The sequence below is a fragment of the Neolamprologus multifasciatus genome, chromosome 19, assembly GCF_963576455.1.
Source record: "Neolamprologus multifasciatus chromosome 19, fNeoMul1.2, whole genome shotgun sequence".
NCBI lineage: Eukaryota > Metazoa > Chordata > Actinopteri > Cichliformes > Cichlidae > Neolamprologus > Neolamprologus multifasciatus.
Genome location: NC_140457.1, coordinates 24,985,278 through 25,008,115, shown reverse-complemented (window position 1 = coordinate 25,008,115; position 22,838 = coordinate 24,985,278). Strand labels below are relative to the sequence as shown.

Below are 22,838 nucleotides of genomic sequence, written 5' to 3'. Positions count from 1 at the left end.
GATGGCAGCTACATTGTAGCCACAGCCACCCTGGGGCGCACTGACAGAGGCGAGGCTGCCGGACACTGGCGCCACCGGGCCCTCTGACCACCACCAGTAGGCGGTTGGTGAAGTGTCTTGCCCAAGGACACAACGACCGAGACTGTCCAAGCCGGGGCTCGAACTGGCAACCTTCCGATTAGGCGAACAAGGCGAACTCCCAACTCTTGAGCCACGATCGCCCCGTAGTAGTAGGCGATCGTGGTAGGGCAGAGTGAACACATCTGGGACCACAGCTGAATTGAATCTACCTGAAGAGACAGGGGTAGCAAAACTGAAAATCACACATACAAGACATGGGACTATCAAAATAAAACAGGAAGTAACACGCACACTGAGTCTTAGACTGTGACACGTGAACCTGACGCAGGAAGTGGATTAAGACTGAAGAAACTTGACAAGACAAGGAACGCAGACAGCCACGGAGACAGAACAGAGAGAGACCAGATAGACAAGCGGCATAACCAGGGAGACAGAAAGGTTAACAAACCACAGAGACCAGACAGACGTCAACAGGAAACGCTGATGACAAGACAAACAGACGAGACTAGGAACAGACTGGACACAAAAGGGAACTAACGTAATAAGACAAGAACCAGGAATTAAAAATGACCTCAGATGCACAGAAAATACAAAACTCTAACAAAGACTAACTAGTACAAAATTTAAACATAAATATTTCATAAATCCGAAGGATCTACTAAGGAGTCCAAAACAAACTTCAAAAACTGGAACAGGACCATGACATTTATATGAGACAAGAACAGGACAACATTCCTCTCCTAAAACTCCACAGCTGGTAGGAGAACCTCCGTTCCCAGATGTTTACGGACTGCGGTGAAAACAAGTGGAATGCTACACATTAGTGAACACTGGTGGCAGCGTTGTCCCAACGTTTTAGACGTGTTGCTGCCATCAAATTCAAATGACCCTAAAATACATTTTGTCATTTTAGACTCGTTTGTTTTAACGTTATATTGTGAATACATTGACTTAATGAGATTAGCAAACCATGACATTGTATTTTTACTTACATTTTATACACAAGGTCTAAACTTTTTTGAGCTAGGGTTGCATTTTGAAATCATATTTGTTTGCCCAATTAATTTTCTGCTTTTGAAAATGTAGGGATTTATTTATAATGACTATAATTCCTAAATTATTAGAGTGTTTTGTAAAGCCCTAAATTAAAGCTGAAAGTCTGCACTTTAGTTGTATGTTGACTGCATGTTTTAAAATCCCCAAATTGTGTCTTTGTTTAATGTTTTATTTGCCTGTGTATCAGTGACAGTGTGCTGGCTTCACATCTAGGAGTTCACAAGAGCCCATCATTTCCATCTTTCTAGCTAATGGAGTGGTCTCCTTCTTCCACATTTTGTCTCCTGAAAGTGTCAGTTTTCTGGTTTGGATGTTCATTAAAACTTAGCCTATTATTAATGCATCCCACACATCAGATTGCAGATATTTTTTAGTTTTTTGCTAGCAGACAGGACTGACAATGAGGCATTTTCACAGGCAATTCCAAAACTGCAGTGCAGAAAAAGATGTTGTTTCAGGTAATCTTTTCAGGGATTTGAGTGATTTAGAGTGTGAGTAGCCAACCCACTGGCTTCGTGGAAAATATGAGGAAAATATGAGGGCTTTCAATGGCATATGATGATAATATGAGTCATACTTGTGCTAGAACATGACACCAGATAAGAAATGTTACAATGTCTCCAGTAACATTGCAGGGTTTGGATAAATGGTCTTTTGTTAGATTTCTGTATATGAGTGACACTGCTTGTTTGTGTGAGTGCCCTTACATGGAGGTATGTGTGAGAGAGAAAAATGCTTAAAATGTTACCAGCAATGAATTTCACAATATTACACCAGAGCTTGGCCATAAATAATTAATATAGGTTTCATATTCTTTATGTGTGCTGTGCAAATCATCCAGGGGTTTGGTTTCGTGGTGATTCACTCCCCATTTCCATAATTATCACCAGTTGTAATCGTCCTCACGGCTCTTTCCCGCTCATTCATTTAAGAACTTAATCACGAGATCATTTCCACAGTGAAAAGCCTCTAAAGGCAGCAATCAGTCCTATTTTTATTATAATTTTTAAATTTCTGCTCTTCTAATTTATGCCAGAGACATAAGTGTGAAGCCTGCAGTCATATGGATAGTGGGGAGATAATTGAATCAAGCAGGTGCCAACCATGATAGATGAGTCCTTCTCAAATATAATTGCTGACAGTGGGGAAAACGGGGGCCAAGCTGTGATTACCACGAGTCCCAGAGCACGTGAGCTATCACAGTTGCTCTGTACTTGTCTCACCTGCTGATCCGAGTCACAGCACTAAAAAAGCCTCTTTGCGGAACAGAGTGTGTGTGTGTGTTGCCCTCAGATGTGAGGTCCCCTGACAAAGTCCACTAACTGCAGTGAGTGTGACCTCGGAACCTCCCTGAGCTGCAAAACCTGACTGCCAAAGTGAGACGAAACCAGGAGCTGGGAGGTCAATCAATGTCTGCTGGAGGTGTCATCTGATGCCAGCGCTCCGTAGAGGCCAGTCTGGGGTCTCCTAATGAACCGTCAAGGACTAATCAAAAAGTATCAAGTCTTGACAGTAGTGAACAGTTTATACAAGACATGTGCACTGAACTTTGAGATTTCTTGTCATACCCTAACAGTGAGAGATTGGAAGTCACCACTGAAAACTTAAAGATCTCACTGACACCGTGACAAATTCGCTTTTCATATACTCTCAGTCGACGTGCCTTCTTAATTCAAAGCTGCTGGTCCAAAACCTAGCACCATTGAACCTCGTGTAATGCGTAAACATGAAATTCATGTTGCAAGTACATTCAAAATTTTAAGAGAAAAAGAAATGAAGAGAATGAACGATCAAAAATTCAAAGAAAAAAAAAGGAAATCACACCTGTGGAAAAGATAAGGGGGTCAGAGGTCAATCCAGGTGTTAAGAAGGCTTTACAACATAATAAAAGCAAATATCAAACCAGTAGGCATGTATAAGTCATTCGAATGGATCAACAAACACGTCTTTGCAGATATGTGATGTAAGACATTATATAAAATTAAGACTCTAAAACTCTCCTAAATTCACAATAGTAGTTTCAAAGCTGTAGAGTATTTATAAACCCTGTGACTGTCAGGACCCTGAGCAGTTATGAATTATATTATTATTATTGTATGTATATTTGGTGTTGCCGTCCTTCTCCCTGTTTGTGTGTGTATATGTATATGTGTTTCGGCGGGCGCCTTCAAGCCTGGTGGGTGTGGCCCTGCTGACGGTCTGGCCACACCCGAAGCCACACACCTGCTGCTGATCAGGCCTCGTCGGGGGAGCTACTTAGGAGAGTCTGGGGGTTCCCACCGACGCGGGATCATTGCTTGAGACTCCACGTTAGTCACCCAGTTGTGCTTGGAGAGGGGTGGAGTGCCAGAGAGCAGCCAGCACGGGGAGTGTTGAGACACGGGAGCGGAGAGCACAAACACTGGGAGAAGACACGACACGGGAGTCTGGGGAAAGCACGGGAATCTATTGTTGTTTAGTTCCATACACTGTAAATAAACGCACTGTTTACACACAGAGCACCGCGCCTGGGTCCTCCTTCCCTACACCCCCACGGTCTGCCAGCCAGACCGTGACAGAATGATCCCGCGTCGGTGGGAACCCCCAGACTCTCCTAAGTAGCTCCCCCGACGAGGCCTGATCAGCAGCAGGTGTGTGGCTTCGGGTGTGGCCAGACCGTCAGCAGGGCCACACCCACCAGGCTTGAAGGCGCCCGCCGAAACACATATACATATACACACACAAACAGGGAGAAGGACGGCAACACCAAATATACATACAATAATAATAATAATTCATAACTGCTCAGGGATCCTGGTTCGCTCAGACCCAGGACCCTGACAGTGACAGACTGGTGACCTGATGGTTTTGTTAACCTGCTGCCCCATACCTGTTTTGTTTTTTAAAGCCTGTACTTTAGGCATAATTTGCAAAACAAAAAATGCAGTCAGTCCTTACTTGAAGTCCTACATTCAACCTCCCTTATCATATTCAAACAGAACCTAAACACAACATGGACAATCATCTGCTTTAAACACCTGCTCCTCGTTTCACTTGCCCAAATCAGAAGATGACATCCTGACCTGCCGCGTCATATGACGGCATTGCTTTCCTGACGTTATCCTACAGTCGACTTTCATTTTAAGCTCTCCACAGCCCCACTTGTCCCTCCTGATAAAAACCATTTCATTGTTTACCAGGCGCTTGTGGTTCGATGTGAGTGCTCCTCCATGACTTCATTACTCCTGCCCTGGTCCACAGGGAGCACCGCTCAGCCCCTGATGGCCTTGTTACCTTCAGCAGTGAAACCTCAGAGTTGTTTTGTTTGTGCTGTGTTTTAATTTGGTCCCATTAGCGAAACCACAACACTCTTCTCAGCTTCACAACACCAGATGAAAAACATTAGCACAGTAACAGTAAAAACAAGGCAAGAGTTCACTGATGCACATTGTTTGTATTTCGAATATGTTCTTGTTCAGAGGGATTTCCACGGTGTATGCTCTTTTAAAGGAAGTACACACAATTGTATTATTGCCGCTGTTCCTAAAAATGTTTTACATTATACATCACTCAGTATTATAGTTTCCTAGCAGTTACTACACAAACCTATGAAGTAATCTGAAAAAAAGACACTGGAAACATCTTAGTTTAAACCCTCAGGAGAGGAATTTTTAACAAGCTAGGTTCAATGAAAGTGTTGGCGAAATATAAATGTAAAATATTAATATATAAATATAAATATTTAAAAAAAGTGCTATACTACTAAAACATGTACAAGTCTGAGGACTTTTTCCCCTGATAGTGATTGTATGTTTTGATATGTAATGAGCACTGCACCATCGCTCAGTAAAGTAACCCTGCTGAGCATTCGGCTGACCCCAGGTTATTCATTTAATCATGATTTATGGGTGTGATTAAAGAACTAAATGTGGTGATTCATCTCTGAGCTTCATATGTGTCATTATCAGGTTTGCACCAGGGTATCTTTTGCAGAGTGAGATGTAATTTAAAATTTCAGTTTCTGGAAACTTAAACTGTGACCATTTATTACACAGCAACATTTATCCAGCATCTGTGTCACTTTCTTTTACTGCCATAACTGCGACATTATCACAAACATTATTGCATGTAATTGCTACCTTGAGCACATTTAATTTCAAACCGATAGACTGATCAGTTTGCTCCCTCTTATTGCGATCTTCACACACTGAAGTTACTTTGAAGGTTGCAGCTGAGTGCGAGCGTTTGCAGTTTTGGTCTGGGTCTTAAAGAAACCATGTAAGGCAACAAGATTACAAGTTCATTGCACACATGGTCACTGTAATTTTGGTTGTGTTGGTGTCTCCAACTACTGTCCCTGTGTGACTGTAGCATTACAGGAAGAGGTGCTGCACCAGGACCCAATACTATATAAGTTAAACAAGTATTAGTTGGATGAGTAATGGAAAGCTACTCTAGTAGTGATCACAGTTAAAGATGTAGAGTTAAGAGTAAGCACCTTAATAAGCTTAAACAGCAAGACACAACCTGCAAACAGGTTAATTAGAGCTGTAAGGAGGTAATTTTTATTACCTGAGTAGAACTTAGCTAAGTGCTCCAGTACTTCTTACTAGGGATGCACCGATACCGATACTGGTATCGGGTATCGGGGCCGATACTGTAAAATGTGTGTGTACTCATACTCGTAAAAGTTAGCCGATACCATGAACCGATACCAACTTATTTCATTAATCAGAGGGTGGCTTGTCATTTCTGTTGTAGTTTTTTAGATTGGCCACTAGGGGGACATCCCGCGCTAAAAAGGCACAGGGTTAGGCAAGAGAAACTGGAGGCTGCTGTAGCTAGGCTAAACAAAATGTCAGCAGTGTGGACCGGAACAGCCAACTTTAACTCAGGTTTTGGAAAAGAGATGAAAAATGTCAAGAGAAAATCCACGGGCAGTTAAAATAACAGAGGCTCTGACTCATTTTATCGCTCTGGATGACCAGCCAATGCCGTCCGTGGAAAACATAGGATTGCACCGTCTTCTCAGCATACTCGAGCTGCGATATGAAATATAATAAATGAACAGAAGTGTTTATTTATTATTCTGAAAGCTTGAGACAGTGCCAATAGTTCAGTGATATTTTGTTAAATTACAATGTGGAGACTCTGCAATAATTTAACAGAAGTGCTTATTTTTCACTTGAAATTTTTTTGTGGTCAATTTTATTAAGATTTTATTTTTTATCGGCAGAGAATAAAATAAAACCTGTCTTCCAATTCATTGCATTTGTGTGTGTGTGTGTGTGTGTGTGTGTGTGTGGTAGAAGTATCGGTTCTTGTACTCTGTATCGGCAAGTACTCAGATCCAAGTATCGGTATCGTATCGGTTTGAAAAAATTGGTATCGTTGCATCCCTACTGCTTACTTTAGCTCCATAACTAAAAAAAAAAAAGAATTCCAAGTTATTTCTAATGAAGATGTTATTTCTACAGGATGTAAGTCTTCATTTTCTTTGAATTTGCCCTTATGTTCAGGAGGTTAGATTTTCTCTGAAACAAGGACTTTCTGTTTTTCTCCTGGATTTCTGGAGTGTAATCACTTTGGGGGTTTAGGTCTAAGATGGAGACAGACGTTTGTCACACATCAACCCTCCCACCAGCCGCCCGACTCACTCACTACAAAACCCATTAAAATGTTTGCACAGCAGTAAATAGTCTATTAGGTTGTCCTAATGAGAAGTAAACAATACATTCTAGTCAGGATTTATTTGGAGACAATCAGCCAGAATATTTTACTTACTCAGAAAGATCTAGATGCACAGTTGGTGCTCGTTAAAACACATTTATGCGGTGGTGTTACTCTTGAACCATCGTCCCCACTGAATTTTCTTTCGGTATGTATTTGCAACCTGAAGCCAACAGCTGAGCTTCTGTTAAATCCATCATCTGACAACACATGCACGTCAACACATCAATGTAGAGATTTTCTGTGATCAGTCAGTAAACTAAAACACTTACTTAAATAAACATGGCAACTAGCCAGTATGCGTTCTTCTAGATTTTTCCCCCTGCCATCACGTAATTATTTATTTGACACATGAATTCCAGCTGCAGGGTTGTCTAATATTACTCACCATAATTAATTCCAGTGAGAGCTCTGTTCCACATCAACAAAGATTCTAACTCACGATTCAATAAAATCAAAAATAACAAGCTGTTAGCTTGTAGTAAAAACTTGCTATTCATTTCCCCCATGGGTCTGTGAAGCAATAGCGATGCTGCAGCAATGTCAAAATTGATTACAGATATGTCTGAAACTAAAAAGGCAATTTATTTCACTTTCTTTGTGGAAATGACTACAAATCATTTAAAAATAAAGGACTCTGGCAGATGGGAGCTCATTTCTACTTTGCCTATTTGGGTCACATAGGTTGTCAGGTCTGTGTGTGTGTCACTATTTTCAATGCTGGAATTTATGGGTAGTATCAGCTTTTCACTGTAAAAGCTTTTATAACTATAATATATTTATTCCTCATATATTAAAGCATACAAAAATTGATTATTGTTGGTCTTCTCACTGATTGCATGTTAATTTATTTGACTGTTTGACTACCATTGCATGGACTACATCCTAACTGAAAATGCACATACAAAAGAAGCAGCAGTCGTCTCATCTTTCATCTTTAAGACAGCAAAAAATTTTGAGACAGTAAATCATTTGATTATATTGACTGAAAGTTGTATTCAATTCAATTCAATTCAGTTTTATTTATATAGCGCCAAATCACAACAAAAGTCGCCTCAAGGCGCTTCATAGATACAGAGAAAAACCCAACAATCATATGACCCCCTATGAGCAAGCACTTTGGTGACAGTGGGAAGGAAAAACTCCCTTTTAACAGGAAGAAACCTCCGGCAGAACCAGGCTCAGGGAGGGGCGGGGCCATCTGCTGCGACTGGTTGGGGTGAGAGAAGTGCTTGTTAATTTATATTTACACTTTAAACAAATGAAAATCTGAATTTAATTTGAATAATATACTGTGAAAAAAAAAAAAAACAATGAACCTTTTTTTCTAAAGGCCTTCTGTCTTCTTATTTTGGCTGCTCCCTTTAGGGGTTGCCTTATCAAATGATTTGCCTCTAACCCTATCTCTAGCATTCTTGTGTTACAATAACTCTCTGCACGTCCTCCTTCACTACTTCCATGAATCTTCTCTTTGGTCTTTCTCTTTTCCTCCTTCCTGGCAGCTTGTCTTTGACATCCTTTGTCCAATAAATGTATAATCCCTCTTCTGCACATGTCCAAACTGTCTCAACCTTCTAACTTTGGATCCAAATTGCTCAACGTAAGAGTTGTCTCTCTACTCATACTCATTTCTAATTTTGCCCATCCTGGTCACTCCAGATATTGACCCGATACTTGACTTGATCCAACCCGTCAGCTTGCAACTTGCACCACCTTGCAGTCTCCTATTTCTTTAAGATTGCACCTTCGGCATAAGATATAGTCCACTTCTCTCTTACCTCCTGCATTTCTTTCTTAGCAACATACCTACCCATAAACTCCTCATCATCATTGTTCCCTTAACCTACAAACCCACTAAAGTTTACTCCAATCACCAAGTCCCTGCGCTCACCTGAAAACTCCTGTCTTTCCTTCTCTCTCACTACCTGCTAATATATCTTCCCCCTTTCTTCTTCCATTGTTTTTGACCAACAGTAGCACAGTTTCCATCAGCACCCTGTTGGCCAACTTCATCAGGTTGCTGTTTTTAACCTGGGCCCATATAGATCCAATACGGAAATCTCATTTTTTATGATCCATATGTTTGATTTGGCCAGATTGTACTTCCCCGTTTATCCCACCCAGGAACCGACACTAGGAGTACATCAGGTTTTGACTCTGGCTTGACTAGGTTTTTAAAGTAAATATACAGGAATAATGTAGTAGTAATTTAATATAGAAAGTAATATCTTACCCTCAAACAGTTAACTTGGAATTCACTGTTTATTTATGAAGTTAAACTTAAAAATAATCATACACTTTGATTGGGTGTATGTGTGTGTGTGTGTGTCTTTTATGCTTCTACAGTATATCTTTGCATTTGTGTGGGTACTTCTGTTTGTGTGCAGGCCACCTCATCACAGGGTTTTTTCTGTGTGTCTGGGTTGTAGGCGTTAACACAGACTGACAGATTTTTGTCCCTCACACTCATTCAGTCTGACAAATCATCCTAAACTCCTCTAGCAGATTACTTAAAAAATAGAAATAGAAAATATATCAACACAGAGGTTGGATTGCTGAAAAAAGTAATGTAAATGGGGTCTTTTTTTTAATACTTATATGGAAATATCTACATATCCAATGATTCACCTTAATGATAAAAAAAAAGTGTGGTAAGTGGAGGTGGATTGTTCCTTTTTTAAGAAAAATCTTATCGAGTGAGAGGTGATGTTGTTATCCTTTGTTTCACAAAAGCAACAGGTAATGATTAGAGGCTATCCCGTAGAAAACAAAACAGGAAGTAATATATTTTTACTAAAGGCAACAGCTATTTGAGCAAATTTAGCAAGACAAGCTGAACTGACAGATCTGTCCACACTGTTTGCTTGATGGGGTTCAGAGTATGCTATTATAAAATACTGCTGCTGATATGACATCAGTGCAGGGGATTGTTTAAATCCAGTTTTCTTCTTTGTGTCACAGTGGTTTTAGAAACAAACTTCCTGAAAAGATTCTTACCAGCTGATCAGAGCCTCACTTTTGACAGCATCTTGTCTTCTCTTCCCTGGGGTGCTTCGGCATTTATTAAATATTAGCAAATCTACTACTTTCTATCACCCCCAAAACTCACCATCCCTGTTTCTGTATCCTCCAGATGGGAAAACACAGACAGATTTTAAAAAAATAGAGCCATAGGGGACAGGTCAGATTTTAAATGCAGTATTGAGATGACAGCTTCAACCGTAGCCTGACTACATGGATTAACTGTCTAAATTCACGTGAGACCAGAAAAGTGTTTTTGGAAGCTGATACAGAACGATGTATAATCAGCAATCCATCAGTAACAGGTTTCTGTGATTCTAGGGCTTTGTTGGTTATTTATGTATTTATTTATTTACTCTCCTACTGAGATCAGATACTTCTGTATGAATATATTTTCTCCAAAATACATGTACTGTGCAAAAAAACTGAAGGTACACTTTAATCAGATAAGTAGAGGAAGGGGTTGTTAATCAGTATCAGCTACTTTCTGTTAATGAAATAAACAATAAGTGCACTAGAGGAGCAACAATGAGACAAACCCCAAAACAGGAATGGTTTTACAGGTTGAGGTCACTGACATTTTTACACTCCTGTTTTTTCCACTAGGTTACATTTGGCTACGGTCATTGTCACTACTGGTAGCATTAGGAGATACCTAGACTCTACAATGGTTGCATAGATACTCCAATTCTCCAGGTTGGCACATCAATGCGTGCCCTTTCCAAAAAGCTTGTTGTGTCTCCCAGCACAGTTTCAAGAGTGTGGAGTGTGGAGATTCCAGGAATTCATTCAGTTCACTGTTATTTATATAGCGCCAAATCACAACAACAGTTGCCTCAGGGTGTTTTATATTGTAAGGTAGACCCTACGATGATACATACAGACAAAAACCCAACAGTCATATGACCCCCTATGAGCAAGCACTCTGGGGAAGGAAAAACTCCCTTTTAACAGGAAGAAACCTGCAACAAAACCAGGCTCAGGCAGGGCGGCCATCTGCTGCAGGAGGCCCTTAACTCACCAGCAGGGATGGTACCTGCTCCTTTGTGGAACAGAATGAGCATTGCCACTGCCCTAAAAAATGAGCTTCAGCAGGCTACTGTAGGAATGTCTCAGAACAACTGAAACAGACTTCATGAGGGTGGCCTGACATCCTCTAGTGCAGCGGTCCCCAACCCCCAGGCCTCGGACCGGTACCGGTCCGTGAGTCGTTTGGTACCGGGACGCAAGAGTTGAGGCTCTGGTGTGAAATGTATAGTTTTCAAGATTTTTATCGGTTTTCAGCGTTATTTTGTTATCTTTTTTATCGTTTACTCGGTTTTCCTTGGTCTTTTCACGTGTGTTATGAATAAATTTTCTTTTTTTTCGGTATCAGTACTAGTTTTATTTTGTTGTATTTATCCGCGACACCTTAAAGGCCGGTCCATGAAAATATTGTCGGGCATAAACCGGTCCGTGGCGCAAAAAAGGTTGGAGACCGCTGCTCTAATGGAACCATGTGTTTACGGTCCAGCACTGTGGAGCCCGATTGGCATTTACTGTAGAATACCAGAAATGGCAGGTCCACTCCTTGTCCACCATCTGTGCTCTTCACGGATGAGAGTACGTTCACCCTGAGCACATGTGACAGATGGGAAATGGTCTGGAGAAGCCGTGGAGAATGCTGTGATGCGGTTTGGTGGTGGGTCATTGATGGTCTGGTGGGACGTAGCCATGGAGGGAAACACAGACTTCAACAGGCTGCGCAATAGCAGCCTGACTGCCGTTAGTTATATGGATGAAACTTTGGGTCCAAGGATTTCATCCTGTCCTGGAACACCTCTGGGATATGTTTTGCTTCGTTCAACGTCACCAGGTTGTCCAGGAGCTCAGTGATGCTCTGGTTCAGATCTGGTGGAGATCCTTCAGTTTACCATTTATCATCTCATTTGGAGCATACCCCAAAGTTCTCATGTATGCAAACTAATGAGTGCTATTTTGAGTTGCTGAAAGGAAATTTTGGCAAAATAGATGGAGTCAGCCAAGTTTTCAGGGAAATGATTCATCGACAGAACTCTTAAAACTTTGTGTCAAGATTTTTGTACACTAGTTTATAAATATGGTGCAAATATTATTTAACAGCATGATTCCAGTTCTTGACTTTCTTTGACTGACTCAATTGTCGTGAGCTTCAAAAGGTTTGACTTTTGAACTGTTATAGAAATGCAAAGGAGAAAGTACCGAAATTGTAAACTCAACATATTTAAACTGTTTTGTTAACACTATAAGTTCAAGTGCTTATCTTAAAGACTCCTGAATATCTTAATTTTGTACCTTTGGAGGCTCAATCCTTTGGCAGTCTGTTTTAATTTGAGCCCTGTTATTTGTCTCGAGCTTCCTTGACAACCAGTAGTCCAAAGTGCTGATAGCCAGACCTCATTTACACCTGATGAATGCTACTAATTAGCTTTTCATCCCAAATAGTTTTTGAACTGTGGTTACTTACTGTGGTGACACAGATTTCTTCTGCAGCTTCTCTTCATACCCATCCACACATCCACATGTCACTACTTTGGATAAAATAAAATTGGCTAGAAATTGATATCCCAAGGTTGAATTAACCTTCAAACCATTGCCTTTCTATGTTCTGAGGTGACACTTACCTCCCTATGGGCTATCAGGTCAGCCAATTAGAAGTCTTGGGTTTGGTGGGCGGAGAGCTGTGAGTCTGAACCTTAAGTTCCAGGCCAGATGTGCTGCTGGAATTCTTCCTGAATTGCTGACAGGGTCCTGGAAAGGTTTTTTAGGCTGGGAGGCAGCAGGCTTTGAAGGACTTATCTCACCACTGACATGCAACACCTTTATGTGTGTGACTGTCCTGCTTTTATTCTTTGTTTTGTCTCTCTTTCAGACACACTCTTTTCTTTTTGTGTCTCTGTAGACTTGCTTCTGTGAGATAAACTGCCCGAGGAAAAAAAATGCACACATACACACTTTGTTTTTGTCATGTTTCTGGTTCACTTTCTTTGTTTTTTTAATTTACTATTTTTACACAACCTCATACGGCATCCATATAGAGAGTTTATCTCGAATGCACAGTTACTGCAAGAAAATCCAACATTTGCCTCTTTGATCCTTCTTTACAAACTACCCCTTTGTACTGTACATTCATTCTGCCCCAGCCTTGCATTCTCACACATCATGTCGTCAGATTCCCTCCACCTCCTGCAAACCACAAGATTTTTCACAAGTCTTCCAAATTATTGTTTCTTTTTTCTTTCCTTTGTCACTTGTATTGTCCGGGAGGAGGCAAAAAACTATTTTGAGTGAGGTCTCTATGGAAACAGTAAAGTACAAGCAGGATAGTGAGGAGGCGGAGTAGTGACGCATGATGGCTTTAAATTTCAAAGGTGAGAAACACTCTTGATCACCAGGAGACATTATATAATATACATCTAACACTGATCTCTAAGTTTGTCTGACTTTTGTAAGATGCTTTAGATGATTACTCAAACCTGCACCCCTCTAAGCCACTGTCACAAACATCTGTTTGTATTTGGCTAATAAAAAGTCAGTTTTTGGTGATTACCCATCTGCTTCAAATAATGCCAAGTTAATGTTGTTTTTGAAGTCTTTCAAGTCATGCAGCTCTCTCCTACAAGTGTATACTCATCTGAAGATATTTGGTAACTGGACTTAACTGGTAACTGGTTCTTATGTAGCAGTTTTCTGCTCTACCATGGCATTTAAAGTGCTTTATACAACACGCCTCCTTTCATCTACCCACCCAAGAACTTTTTCCTGTGCTTAAGTGCATTCTGTCTAACATTCACACTCCGATCAATGCATCAGAGAACAGCGTGGGGTGATTATCTTACCTAAAGATATTTGGCGTGCTGACACTATGAACGCGCTCGTTTATCTACATCGTTAATCTAAACAGTAACTGCAGCCACGAGAGTACCTATCTTAGCATTACACAGAGTTTTATATGGAAAATGTGCACGTATCAGATTGCTTAAAACAGGTGGGGAGAAGTTAGAGCTTAAATTTAACTCTTCCTTCTTCAGTGTTGGGAAGGTTACTTTTAAAATGTATTCCATTACAGAATACAGAATACATGACCTAAAATGTATTCTGTAACGTATTCCGTTACGTTACTCAATGAGAGTAACGTATTCTGAATACTTTGGATTACTTAATATATTATCATGCTGTTTACAACTACATGAATGTGCTATTGCTGTGATTTATTACTGTTACTGAAGGTTCGCGGCTCCGAACCGTAGTAAAGGGACCTCTGGCTAATACATGGGTTCTGTGTCGGCTCGTAGCTGAAAACTAGCTTTACTTTGTTGTCTGGGTCAACTTTGCTAGCAGAGACAGAGAGAGGCGTTGAAAGGCTGCTCCAACAGAACTTATTGTTTCAGAGGAAAACACGAACACGGTGTACAGTCGAGTCTTAATAGCTTACTTACAGCTGGGCTCGTCAGGCTCTCTTCTTGGCTGCAGTGGTTATTATTATATTTACATGCTTCCAGCTCGTACTTTTCCTTTTTCTCCCTCCCTCGCTCACAGACACATAACGGGTATGGCAGTCCATTCTCCCTGCAGCACGGACTACACTGCCTATGAGGCTACATTCTTTAGAGCTATACCTGTACATTCTGCCTATTAGCTTAGCACAACAACAACAAAAAAGGCGCTCTCTCACCCAGGAAACACGCAGAGAGAGAGCGTCACCCTGTAACCATGGCAGCAGTAACGCTGCCACCTGGAACAACAGAACGTAGCTGTCAAACAAAACCCAAACAGGCCTGACCCGCGACAATATGAAACAGGGAAGTACCGCCGTCTAATCCATTTATTTCAACAAAGTAACTGTATTCTAAACACCACCTTTTTAAACGGTAACTGTAACGGAATACAGTTACTCATATTTTGTATTTTAAATACGTAACGGCGGTACATGTATTCCGTTACTCCCCAACACTGTCCTTCTTTGGCGCTTATCAGTCCCAGCTTCTCAGCGCTGTGTCTCTCTGCCCTGGAGACCTGCACCTAGAAGGTGGAAGGTTCCCCTTCCTCACATCTCTTCCCTGATAACTTGTTCTTCTAATGACCATGAGAGTAATTCTGGCTGAGACTGGATACTGTTTTTATCTCACAGGGTCTGGATGACCGACCTTATCATAGGACTTAGTGTCCCTTCACCTTGAAGCTTCTACACTGTCGCCATTTCTAACTAGACACTGTCTAGACATCTAAATTCTTAAGCTGTTATTCAGTATAATACCTAACACAAACCAAAGCCTCTTTGGTTTTCAGCCACTCTAAGTCATCTTTGTCTTTTTCATCTTAGACAACAGGACTCTTTTCCTGTTGTTGAAGTTTTTCCATTTGTCCATCGCATCGGACCCTTGACAGAAGGGTCTTGTTACCAAAAGCTGTACCTACAGTCATGTGAAAAAGAAAGTTTTCCTGCGACTCTATGCAGTGTAACAAACTAAATATACCCTCACTTCTTCCATAGAAACTCAGAGGGTAAGTAGAAGCCATGTTCTGCTAATTAAATGCACCCGATTAAATGATCATCAGCGAATGGGATCACCTCTATAAAAGCAGAGGTTTGGTGCTTTGCTAGTCTGGAGTATTCAGGAGTATTGGTATTAACCCAATGCCTCAATCTTTCCAGCAAATTCACTGAAGGTCAGACTGTGCCATGCTCAGAGAAATTGCAAAAGACTCAGGATCTTCACCTCAAACTCCATGCCTCAGTTAGCGTAATACGTGCTAATGTTCATGACTGTACAAGTACGATTTGTTTGGAAGGTATGCCAAGCCAAGACTCTTCTATCTAGAAGGACCAGTTGCTTTAAATGTTGTGGTGGATTGGTGTAACTCATTGGGCACATAAACCAAATTAGTATTTATGTAGTGCTTTCACAGTATTGGTTTCTCTATTGGCTTCTTGCAAGGTGTACATTTATGGTTAGAAATTAAAACAAAGCAGGCTCCATTTCTTTTTAAAACATTCGATTTTTGGCTCGGTGTGTTGCAGTAAGCAGATATTTAGTTCAAGTCAAAATAATCGTTTTCATCAAATGTTTTTGAAATGAGCGCTTTATACATTTCATATTTCTTCTCCTACTTGCTTTCTAGCTCTGCTCTATGCCACCATCTTTGGAAATGTGACCACGATTTTCCAGCAGATGTATGCCAACACCAATCGCTACCATGAGATGCTCAACAACGTCAGGGATTTCCTGAAACTCTACCAAGTTCCCAAGGGTCTAAGTGAGAGGGTGATGGACTACATCGTCTCCACCTGGTCCATGACCAAAGGCATCGACACGGAAAAGGTGAGACTGAGACGCAACATGTCAGGTTAAGCTAATGTATTACTGATGTGCCATCTGTTTATGGAGATTTGGGATTTTGTGCTACAGTAATCATCCGGGCTGGAATTGAAAAAGCCAGACACTGTGTCGCTTTTTGCCATTTATACAGATTACAAAGCATCAAGTGACGTGTCAGCAAGCAAAAGCTTGAGAGTGATGGTTTTATATTTAATAGTCATAGATGCTTATAACATCCAAAAACAATACATTTAAGAGCATTTACCCATATATCTCACAAAATTAGCTGCTGTATCAGTGTTCTCAAAGAGTCTTAAAGTAAATCAATCAATAAATAAAAATCTACATAACATTTTTTTCAGAGCAAAAAGAAAACGTCTTAAAATACACATATGTGTTCATTTGAGTATTATGTGCCGTAATGAAAGTGAATATAAATGAGTTTAAACCTAATTTACACAAACATTTAGTGTCAGGAAACTTTTAACAAAAAACGGCTCTTAATTTTTTCCCCCAAAATGTATGAAATTTTGGAATGTACATATTAAAGGCTATTGTCTCATTTTGTTTCAGACATCTGCACTTTGGTGAAGATTATATACATTAAATTTAAGTTCTATTCGTGTATTTTATTTTGAGAGTGTGTACGTTACACATGCTAATTTTTAAAATTGCTATTATTATTTTGCTAGCTAGCAAACTCACGGGATAAATGACTGAAATGCACCCAGTATGATGCAATACGGCAGCGCTATTATAACAGTTAGTTATGGCACAGTAATTTATGGAATATACTATGAACCTAACTAAGATTACGTAGCAGTAGCAGTAATGTGAGTGACCTTCCTTAAGTGAAAGCTTTAAGCGTTAGCCCGATGCTTAACTAGCCAAATTAAGGCTTTCTGATTGAAGGCTAAAAGCGGCGTTGTCACCAAGTAAATAGAATATTGATTATATTTTTGTATATTGCTGCAGCTTTTTCAAGCGTTAACTAGGTGCCTTTGGCAACACCTTAGTGGGAAATAGTGGTAATATGACTGATCCATATGTGCACAAAGAATAGACACTTTTTTGTGCTACTGAAGTTCCCTTGCTTTCATTCAAAATCTGTTCATCGTTAAACAACTTCAACATTATAATGGCTTCAAGCTCACATTGAGGCCTGTGGGGCACTATCAGCCACTGAGACAGTAGACAAATGAATATTTCGTACTTTAAGGCTGCCTGTTTATTTAAGGCAGATTAACATTACATTATAATTGTACATAATAACCTCACAAATGATAGTTTGAATAAATAGGTTTTTGATAGATGCTTGTGCATTCTTAAAGTCTTATATGTTGAATTGAACTATGTGATCTGTCCAAAGCCTCTCCCAGTCAGTGCTGTTCTCCATGCCTGTCTTACTGTACATGATGTTATTAGCACAAACACTTTAAAGGTGATCATTTAGGACTTCAACAATAACACAGCTGCAATGTAGCTAAACATCTTACAGTTAGTTTTGAATGAATGAGCTTTAAAAAACAAACAAACATCTGTCTCCTATTTTTTGTGTCACATATGAAAGAAGCATCAATATCTGATGAGAAGACGTATTAATTTGGCCGTGCTGTGTATTATTTTGTGGTTTTTGGTGCAGTTTTCTTGTTTTGTGGGGAGATTAATATCTCTAACAAGTGGATTTGTTCACATTTACACGTCTTAAATTTTAAGTGAGATGTGCGTTTTGAGTTTCGACACTATCTACATATAAGGCAGCCTTTTTGTTTTGCAGTATTTTGTGTGGTGTGTTTTTTTTATGTTTTAGCAAAAGGGGAACAAAAGCGTTTCAGTCAACCTCAAATGATTTGTTTTAATTTTCACATGGTCTTACTGAGGTGATGTGAAGTGAAACATGCATACTTTTTTTGCTAATGTGCTGGAAAAGCTTGAAATGGACCTTAAAGTGCTTAAAAATGCTCGAGTTTGACCCTGAAAGAGGTGTATGAACCCTGCATGTTACACCTGTGTGTGTGTGTGTGTTTGTGTGTGTGTGTGTGTGGCATTAATAACCGTTCTGTGTGGAACTTCAGGAAGCAGTTGCTTGTAAATGTGAGGTGGACATCACATTTCTGACTTTTGGAGTACCATTGAATCCTGGTACCTCACGAGCCCCTCTGTAGTCCTATCTATGTTCCTAACACACATACACCAGCACAGATGTTGGTGCTTACCCACACACATTACATAAAGTTACCCTGAACTGACCCCTGACCTCCTAACTGCACCTTAAAACTGTTTGTGGGTTCCACTCTTCCTCACTGTCACTATCATCAAGTTGACTGCCCTGAGCGAGTGCATGGTCTTCACAGGGCTAGAGAACATGCAAATATGTGCACGCTTATATTATGGCACAAGATCTGAAATTCCATTCTCTAATCAGCTGACCTGTCAAATGTATAAATATGATTGTAGAGCTTGTATAAAACATTTTTATATGTGATTTAGACATTTAATTTTCTTTATACAAAGTTTCCTCAAGATCGGTCTTCTCATCTAGGGGGAAATAAGGAACACACATACATAAAATCTTCACGTTATGACGATTACCCATAGAAAAGTCATCCAAAGGCATAATGTTTCATGATGATATTTCAGCACACTACCACAATACCTGTATACTTTGTGCGTATATCAGAGTTAGCTAATCACCCCACATCATTTACCATTAAATACATATTAAATAATAAATAATATTTAGAACAGAACTGTTCTAAATGCCAGATATACACTAAAAGCTCTCTTTTCCAAGTACTAATTTGCACCAAATAGACATTAAGCCTTGGTTGCTAATTAACCAAATACATACATGCATACATACATATATGTATATATTGCATTTTGCAATAATACTGTTTGAACCTCCATTTTTGAGACTTTGAGAGTTGAAATTTCCCCAGTTTGATTTAACTTTGAGGATATTAAACAGATTAGCTGTCTTTTGTTTATTTTTATGTTCTTTATTAAATATGAAATAATATTAAAGCCTGTTGTTCTTTTGTTTTTTTGGCTGAACTGGAGACTGGCACATTATAAACTCATGATCCAAGATAAGCCTCATGTAATCTTCTTATTATTTATTTCCTGTTTTCAAGTTTTGTCCATGCCTTCTTTCTCTGCCCATTTAGTTTACTTTCCCAGTAACGTTATTTTCAGTTTAGCCTCTTCTTCATCAGTCCCAGATAATTATACACTTTTGAAGAGACATAAGGCTAGTTTTTCTCCTGCTCTCTGGATAAATACCTCACTGTCAGAACTGAGGCCAATTAGTAGATAAGTTTGTCACTTTGGGAGCCGTTATATGGTTCATAGTCAGCTCTTTATACACACCCAAAAAAGACCAGTGTTTCCCAAAGGCTTCTTGATACGGTATCATCCACATTAAATGGAGCAAACAAAATATAAAAGACTTTTATAGGTCTTTATTCTCTTGAGTTTTCCCCCCTCCTCAATTTTGTTCATATGTAAGATGGCAGCATTTATGGAGGATGATATTTTGTTTTCTTTGATTTACTAGTACTTCATTTATTGGGACAGATTTTAAAAAGTGTGTAATGAGTTACACTAAACGGTTATCATTAACAGTCTGCCTTTGCTGCAGTTGTTTTCACTGCGAGGTAATGAATGCAACTAAACAAACTGGAATATAAAATCTGTCACTCATACACAGACGGGAAGTTTCTGAAAAATCAGGTTTCAAAACAAATAAGCTTTCAGTTTGAAGTTGAGGTTTTTGATCTTCTCTGACAGCATCTGCTTTCTGCTGAAGTGTTCTTGAGCAAGAAAGCCTCTGGTCTTTTTCTGCAACTGACTTTCTACTGACCCAAGTCAATCACACTACAAATACACTGCCCAGGATGAAAATAAGATAGGGCTGATGGAGCAGCTGTGGGTCAGGTGGTAGTCAGTGGTGTGTCTGCCAACTGGAGTGCTGTTGGATTGATCCCTAGCACCAACAGCCCTGTGCTCAAGTATCCTTGGGCAATATACTGAACCAGGATGCATCTGTGTGAATGTCAGATAAAGCATTTAGAAAGTGGAAAGTGCTTTGAGTGCTCAAATTGAGTAGAAAGACTCTATATAAGTAAAAGCCCATTTATCATTTAGCTTTTGTTTGCAGCAACAATGTTCAATAAACGCAATGCACATATATTGTTCTTTCACCTTGCACAGACACCTCATGTCTCTCAGACACTGCATTGAGCGTTGAAATATTTATCTTCCAAATCCCTTCCTCAGCCACGTGGCATCAATGAGAAGTTTTTTAAAAGGAACCTTGTTACGCTTCTCTCATATCCTCATATTGTTGAACAATCAGATAAAATGTGCTTTCAAATAATGAGGCAAACAAATGTAGTGTTCTTCGTGAGCCAAAACTTCAGAGGGAATACTTGTACATCCATTGATACGGTCATCTGCTCCAGGCACAACACACCTATGACATCCAGGTGATGCCACTACTGCCCACAGCTCACAAGAACTGGCTGCTGCCCCTAGAAGGCATACAGAAGTCGGCCAAGCACAGAAATAGTAGGTTTTTGGGCAGAGTGGCCTTAAAAGACAGGAGCTATTACAGATTATTTAAGACAGAGCATGAACTGGGGTGGTTGAGTAAAGACACACACAACAGAAATAAAGATATGTATTTTTAAATTGTGAATCATGCAGAGTTAGTTAGGTGGTCTGAGAATAAAAACAGGAATGCAACAGGTCCCACTGCAAAAACAATAAGAAGGCAGAAAGCAAACATCACGCAGCTTAAAGGATTTCCATTTGTCTTTAGGTTTGAATTTCAAACGTTCTTTTCTTAACACTTTGAATTACTTGACAATCCGACATATGTAGTATGACAGAGGAAGGTGACGGCTACAGTGTAGCTGACCCTGACCTCTGACCTCTCTTTACAAATGTCTGTTGCCTAGTCTAGATGAACCAAAGCAAAGTAGCCCTGAATCTATCTCCCCAACAACATTTTCAAGACTTGGGAAATCCAGAGAACGCAAGTCGGATGAGGTTCATATAATCTCAGGGTCTACCTGGGATTCTCCTACTAGCTGGATGCCTGGTATGCATCCAGAGAAGGTCACCAAGGAAGCCGTTGGACAACAGGAAGGTGCTGTTAGTCTAAACTACCACGTCATCCTCTCATGTTTCTTGTGTTACAGGTCTTATCCATCTGTCCCAAGGACATGCGGGCCGACATCTGCGTCCATCTCAACAGGAAGGTATGCAGTTATTTTCATATATCCATACATCAGTTCTGTTACAATGCTTAATCGAGTTATGAAAGGTGCGATAATGTGTGTCTCAAGGTAGTGAAAAATAAGCTCCTGCTATGATATGTAACCGTATGTGTCTGAGTGAGTCTCTTTAATAACTACACTTTGTCAGATCTTTCAATATGGTTGGCAACAAAGTTGAGATTAGAGAGGCGTGTGCACACTGCTGAGAGAGGACAGAGTCTTTTTCTTGCTGGGGCTTAGCATAAACTTGGAGTCAAGGCTTTTGCACAGCTTTAAGTCAAACACCTGCAGCAATTACACACTTTTTCTTATAATGTCTTCCCTCATTCCAGAAAAATGATAGTTGACATGACAACTATCATGTCTTATGTCAGATGGGAAGTAAGACATGATGTTTCTGTGGCATAGCATGACATACCTTTCAGTTCTTTAGTTCAATTTTGATTCAGTTTTATTTATACGGCACCAAATCAGTACAACATTTGCCTCAAAGTGCCTTGTGTCATAAAGTAAAGACTCTATGGTACTAAGAGAGAAATCCCTACAATCAGATGATTCCTTGATGACTGGCTGCCTCGACCGGTTGGGCGTAAAGGAAAGAGAGAAAGGCATAGGGAATAGAAATCGAATTTCTGTTTTGTTTTTGTTCCGATAAAGAAAGTTTGTCTCCGTTTATCATTGTATATCTCCAGGATAGTTCACTAGTGCCTGAATAGAAGCATGGCTGCTGGTTTGTATATTCAAATATATCTGTGGGTCATATACAAAGCAGTGAAAGATGTTATGCTTTTTTGACTATACAGCATCAGCATCAGGTGCTTTTGTTACACAACTGAGTGAAGGTTAATTGTGCTCAGAGTCTTTTAGATATCACTTAACATGCAATGATATTGTTCTCAAAACTCTAGGAGATGTCAAATGCTAAAGTGGCGTGATCAGAGGACACCTTCAGTCAGGTAATTGTGCTGTGTGACAACCGTCTCCAATGACAGTTAGTCAGAAGTTACTAAATTTAGTCTTGTCATGCAGTGCGGCTGATTTTCAGTGTCTCTTCTGAAATAAAGCTCACGCACTACATTCGTTTCAAATACATCTAATTTTTCAGGGATGTTTGACTATGATAAAAGATTGTGAAACAGGACAAGAAGACATTCTGTTTAATTGTAAGAGGAAGTTAAAGCTGGATGTCATTTAGGAGTTTCAAAGGTAGAAGATATTGTGCTTTGGTTTTATTTCACAAAAGAAGTGGAATTAGTTGTTTATTTTAAAAAAATAAGATTTTAGTTTACTTTTACCAGTATTTCATGTCCTGTCCCGTCCATTAAGTTGTTTTTAAGCCCCACATTTT

At 39.8% G+C, this 22,838-nt stretch overlaps 1 protein-coding gene across 3 annotated transcripts in view; it reads left to right on the top strand.

The window, feature by feature from the left end:
- kcnh5b (potassium voltage-gated channel, subfamily H (eag-related), member 5b) overlaps positions 1-22,838 on the top strand; it is a 199,346-nt gene that overhangs the window by 90,810 nt on the left and 85,698 nt on the right. For all 3 annotated transcript variants that reach the window (XR_014871273.1, XM_085144145.1, XM_085144144.1), the window contains exons 9-10: positions 16,009-16,208; positions 21,413-21,472. Coding sequence is in view for 2 of the 3 variants with exons in the window: in XM_085144145.1 (XP_085000271.1) it covers positions 16,009-16,208; positions 21,413-21,472 (260 nt within the window). In the remaining variant the exon portion in view is untranslated. The remainder of the gene's footprint in view (positions 1-16,008; positions 16,209-21,412; positions 21,473-22,838) is intronic.